The 6000-nt window shown below is 39.5% G+C and overlaps 1 protein-coding gene across 2 annotated transcripts in view; it reads left to right on the forward strand.

Annotated features, from left to right (window-relative positions):
* Positions 1 to 6000, forward strand: part of Itgbl1 (integrin subunit beta like 1) — a 307337-nt gene that overhangs the window by 141712 nt on the left and 159625 nt on the right. Inside the window, exon 3 of one of the 2 annotated variants that reach the window (XM_055609725.1) lies at positions 4498 to 4644. The exons of the other annotated variant lie outside the window; for it this stretch is intronic. Coding sequence (XP_055465700.1) covers positions 4498 to 4644 — 147 coding nt within the window. The remainder of the gene's footprint in view (positions 1 to 4497; positions 4645 to 6000) is intronic. 2 annotated transcript variants of the gene reach the window in all.

Raw genomic sequence — 6000 nt, forward strand, 5'->3', positions numbered from 1 at the left:
GAAGGAAGGAGAGGGGGAACCTCCCCTATCAGTGGACTTGGGGAGGGGCATGCGTAAAGAAGGGGGAGAGAAGGTGGGATTAGGAGGGGAGGAGGAAGGGGTTTTCGAGGGTTACAAAGTGAATAAAGTGTAATTAATAAAAGTTAAAAAAATATGGTCTGATGGAAGGAAAGGAGGACCTCCCCTCTTGGTGGACTTGGAAAGGGGCATGGGAGTAGAGGAAAGAGGGAGGGTGGGATTGGGAGGGAATGAGGGAGGGAATTACAGCTGGGATACAAAGTGAATAAAGTATGATTAATATAAAAAACTAAAATTTAGTCAAAAAAAATAGATATGTGCAGCAGCTACTCCTTAATACCTTTGATAAAGCTTGTATCAATATGCTCCAAATTTATACACTGTAGTATATATTACCTAATAAACCTTTCCTGTTAGTTGAAGTTAGTTCTAAGAACCTCAGCTAGAAATTAGGCTCTATTACATACAGAGTGTTCATGTTTTCATACATTGGATTCTGAGATAATTTTAGATTCCCTGACGAGCAGAAAACATAGTTGAGCCCCTCTTGCACACAATATCATATGTGGCCACAATGCAATCACAAAAGTAGATTGCAAACTTCACTGATTTCATCCAGTTTTCTCACGTTTCCTGTTTGCACCCAAGGATTTCTCCAGGTCTCTGCTTAGTTTTTGTGCTGTTTTAGTTCCTTTCCTCATCGTTGTCACATGTGTACTTATGATGTACTTCTTTAGAGTCTTCTAAGTCATAGAGGAGTTGTTGTTAATATCCTGGGACTATGTGTAGTGGACTTGCTCACTACTGAAAATGATCCTTGTGGTGTGTATCTTGAAATTCCTTTCCTCTACAAGATATCATTAGATATGAGATAATTAACTGATACCCTCCTTTTGTTTAATAGAGAAAAGTATAACAAATTTTCATTTGTGTGCAAATGGATAATTGATTTTCAAATCTTTTTAGTACTGACATAATTTTTGTTACAAGTTGGAAACAGCTTATGTACATGTAGAAAACATCCAGTTTTTGTGTTGCTCTTTGATGGCTTCTAAGGAGCTCACTAGCAGTACCTGTAGCTCCTTCAAATTGCTCCTCTAAAATAATCCATCAGGAAGTGATGAGCTAGTGGCAGCAGCCTGTTTGCTTTCTGTCTTGTTGTAGAAGCCAAGAGTTAGCTCACAAGCAGCCCAGGTCTCAGGACTCCACTGCATCTGCCTTTCCTCTCAGTGGCTGGCTCTCTACCATGGCCAAGTGTCTCCACTGCATCGGCTGGGACTGAGTCTGCTTTTCTCTGGCACCTTTTGTTTTGTGTGTTTGATTTCCCTTGACTCCTTTAGAACTTACTTGAAGTTCAACGGGCCTGTTCTCAAGTTTGCTGCATTACTCATTTAAATACTGAATTTAAGAGTTGTGGTAACTGAAGTTTTAGAAAAGAAGCAGAAGAATGCCCCTTCCATAGAGTGAGGCTTGGAGACTACTTTTCTGGATAGGACTCAGTGTAGCCATGGGCTAACTAAAACCACCCTTAGAGATGAGAAAAGACAACCTGGTTCTGGATCACTTGGATTAGGGGTCACACTCTGCTTCAGAAATGTGATATGAAAAGAATCTTGTGAGATTCTTGTGAGAATCATGTGACATGTCTGTGAGACAAAACAAGATTGTGGATGCTGTACCTTATGGGTTGAACAAAATAATACATGAAATTTTAACATTTGTTTCTATAAATGAGACACGATCTTGCCTGGATATAAGTCTTCAGCATAGAGTTGGTTAAGAAGAGATCATGCTAGCGTATAATCTGGGTCTCCAGGACCACTGTGGGAAACAAACTTCATATGACTTTGTCTCCACTGATGATCTATGGGGTCATTTTGACATAGACTGTCTCTCCATATTCTGTGTAAGTTTCCTTTATTTTTCCCTATTTTTAATACCCTTTTTTATTAATTACAGTTTATTCACTTTGTATCCCCCCATAAGTCCCTCCTTCCTCCCCTCCTGGTCCCACCCTCTTTCCCCCTTCTTTGCGCATGCCCCTCCCCAAGTCCACTGATAGGGGAGGTCCTCCTCTCTTTCCTTCTGATCTTAGTCTGTCAGATCACATCAGGAATGGCTGCATTGTCATCTTCTGTGGCCTAGTAGGGCTGTTCTCCCCTCAGGGGGAGGTGATCAAAGAACAGGCCTATCAGATTATGACAGAGGTAGTCCCTCTTCCCATTACTATGTAACCCACTTGGACACTACACTGCCATGGACTACATCTGCACAGGGGTTCTAGGTTATCTCCATGCATGGTACTTGGTTGGAGTATGAGTCTCTGGGAAGACCCCTGTGTTCAAATTTTCTTGTTCTGTTGCTCTCCTTGTGGGGTTCCTGTCCTCTCCAGCTTACTATTTAATACCCTTTTTAAAATTTTATAATCTTTGACTCAGAAAAACTTTCAAATGTTGACTATTTTTGATACACACACAGACACAACTTTAAATTTGAATAATTGGTGTTCCATGGAATGTAAAAGAATCATGTATTTGTTTTATTCTTGAATGAAAAAAAATCACTGATGCCATACTTATTTAGCTTCTGAGCAAGTTCTATATCCTTTGCTGTTGACATGAACCATTTTTGATTGTGATTATCCATTAAAAATGACTCAAACACAACTGGAAGAAGAGACAATACATTCAGGTCACCTAACATATTAGTGTAATTAAAGAGTCAATATAATGCTGAGATTATTCACCAACTGAATAAAAGCTTGTCCATTTCAAGAATTTGGCCTAATAGTCTTATAAGTAGACTGGATATCAACTAGGCACAATCTCTTATGCTAGTAAATGACACCAAGTTAGCTAAGACTGTATGGCCAACCATGTGAATAAAATGAATTTTAATAGGGTTCTTGTGAGGATTATTTTGTTAAATAGGACAATTAATTTGACAAGTGCAGTAGAAATATAAAAATGTACATAGACTGGATTCCATGAAGAAAAGTTTTAAACCTCACCCAGTCATAGGTTGAGGGTCTGCTGAACATTTACATGGGCAGCCCCAAGCTGTGAATTCTGAATGACACTGTGGATTCTTTCCCACTACATCCAAAGACTGTTTACATGAGGTCAATATTTCCACTTCATAAGCTCTATGATTTTAAACATTAAGACATAGTGCTATTATCTTGAGTAGATAGGAACATACTCCCCACAACCGACCAAAGCTGTGCTTAGCTTCCAAGGCCCAGTTAAAGGTCGAGGAAGGTCAGAAAGTGTCATATCTTACTACCAGAAGATGAAAACTATTGGTGAATGAAAACCTCTGCAACTTCCATTATATCAGCTTGAGTTTGAAATCTGTACATTCTTAGACTAAGCATTTTAAGTGATTTGAACTTAGGGCCGGTTAATGTGCACTCAACAAAAACATTGGTATGCTTTCTCAAATCAGATTTAGTAAAACCTGTGCTCATATCCATTTAAATAGCATCATGTAAAGGCAAAATGATTGAAAACAAGGAGGATGAGACAATTCTGTGAGGGTGTGTCTCTTTTCTTTTGATGATGGAGCCAAATTTCATTAATAAAAATGCTCGCTTTAATGTCTATCATAATTCCATCGTAATATTTAATGTATTCAAAAAAGAAATATCAGTCCAGTGTACCATATCGTGATGTGTGATGTAAGAGTTCATTTGGGGATTATGTTTTTAGTTATTATAAAGTACAGTTAAATATAAATACTTCCTGTGAGGTTTCTGTCCCAAATTCTGAGTAGGAAGAATTTTTTAAGGCTGACTTTTTTTTACCATCACCTATTAGACTTCCTTTTCATTTTCTCCTTGTCTTTGTAAATTCCTTGAATATTTGTACTTATTGTTAGGAAACGTGCGAATGTACAGGTTACATGCGGGTTACACGCGGGTTCACAAATCACGCCACGAGATCGGTTCCACGTGGGAGGTTTATTAGGGGAAGGGGGAAGAAGGGAGCAGAGACAGAGAAAGGAAGAGAGAGAGGGAGAGAGAGGAGAAGAGAGGAGGAGAGAGAGAATCAGGGAGCAGAGAGGAAGAAGAAAAGAGAGGGAGCAGAAGAGGGAGAAGAGAGAGAGAGAGCAGAAGAGGGAGAAGAGAGAGAGGGGGGAGGGTTCCAGTTCTCTTATAGGGTGATCAAGGGCATGCGCAGGTAATTCCAGGTGGTCAGGGTGTCTTTACAAATGCCTGATAGCCGGTCTATCAGGTCCCTTGGAGCTGGCCATAGAAGTGCCTGCTTACTGATCCCAACACTTATCAAAGTTGACTATTGAAATAAAATCTTAATGCTCTCTCTCTGAAGAATAACAAACCACCAGGCACTCTCAGTTACATGTATTTGAATTTATTCTAGCACTGTTTTGAAGCCACACTCCCTGGGGAGTTTTTGTTGAATAGACCCTTCCTTGGTAAAACCATCTGAATCTCACCACATGTTGTTGACCCCTCAGGCCATGGTTCTTGTCACTGCGGCAAGTGCAAGTGTGAAGTGGGATGGTCTGGGGAAGCTTGCCAGCACCCAACCAAGTGTGACCTGACCAAAAAACTCAGCAACCAGATGTGCAGGAACTCCCAAGATGTTATCTGCTCCAATGCAGGTAAGAACCGCATCCTTGGATAATTCTCCATTAAATTTTGAGTTTTAATGGAATTTTAGTTATGTAGAAATGGTGAACATCTGAATGAGACTACTTCTGAGTGTTCATTTTAAAAGTGAACCTTAGATACATCAATAAGGAAAAGAATGCCTCTTTGCTGAGACTAGCAAGTTTGATATTCTCCAGCTAATTTTGATGCCTCCTTTGAGCAAGAAGGAGGCACCAGAAATGAAACTGGAGGGTGCTTGTGTAAATGGAGAGCCTTGATGTTGAGTGCTGGGTTAAAACTTTTATCACTGACTTAATTACTTTATATTAGAGTTCAAGAGTGCTTTGAACTGATACCTTAGCAGCAAATGGAGCCAAAAATTTTAATTTAATGGCAGTTTCAAACACTGGGTATGAACTTCACTGATGACATAGATATGGCAAAGGTTATGTGTGTGTTCTTTTGTTTTTGCCAAAATATTTGTGTATTTCATAGGAGTTGTTTGAAAATATTCATTAGGAGTTACAGAGAAGCTATTAAAATTAATTAGCAAAATCACATAAAACAGTTTAGAGTACGATGATAGTTAGGTACTGTAATTGTTATTAAATAGCTTCAGTGTGTGCGTATGTGGAGTTTAAACGTCACTGTTTTTTCAGCTGTACTGAACCTGAGCATCCAAAGGAAAGAACCAAAATTTCAGTCTCATGTGCTGCCCTGGAGATTCAGCTTCAATTGTTTTGATATGTAGTGTTTTTGTTTGTTTTGTTTTTGAGAGAGAGATTTATTTTTCACTGACTATGAGTGCATGAGTCATCCTCATTCATTTGGTTAGAGAGTTGTTTGGTATTAAATAACATTCTTGTTCTCACAGCCTTTGCTTGCTTTTATGAGAGAGAGTGAGAGCGAGAACGAGAGCGAGAAAGAAAGAGAGAGAGAGAGAGAGAGAGAGAGAGAGAGGCTCAAACTCCCTAGGAAGCACTACAGATCAGAAAGGCTTTTTCAGTTAACCCCACAGCAAGCAAATGCACACAGTAGGCTATGAAGAGCAGCTCTTTGTCTAGTGTGTTTGGTTTACTTGATACTTTGGGCTTTGAAGCCACCTGGTTGGTTAGATCCAGAGGTACAAGATTTGTTCCACATGGTAAAGGCGAGCCTTTGACTATTAGACACATATTCCACCCGCTTGCATTATTGGTGAGTTTCTTTTGTAATCAGAGCTGGGACTTTTCCTCAGTCTGAATGCAACAATTGCTTAGTGTAGATTAAGCTCAGTCAGGGTGTTTTGCTAATGGAATCATGGTTATATGCAGAGCTGTATGTGTGTGTGTGTGTGTGTGTGTGTGTGTGTGTGTGTGTGTGTGTGT

The sequence above is a fragment of the Psammomys obesus genome, unplaced genomic scaffold, assembly GCF_907164565.1.
Source record: "Psammomys obesus unplaced genomic scaffold, mPsaObe1.curated_primary_1811, whole genome shotgun sequence".
Classification (NCBI taxonomy): Eukaryota; Metazoa; Chordata; class Mammalia; order Rodentia; family Muridae; genus Psammomys; species Psammomys obesus.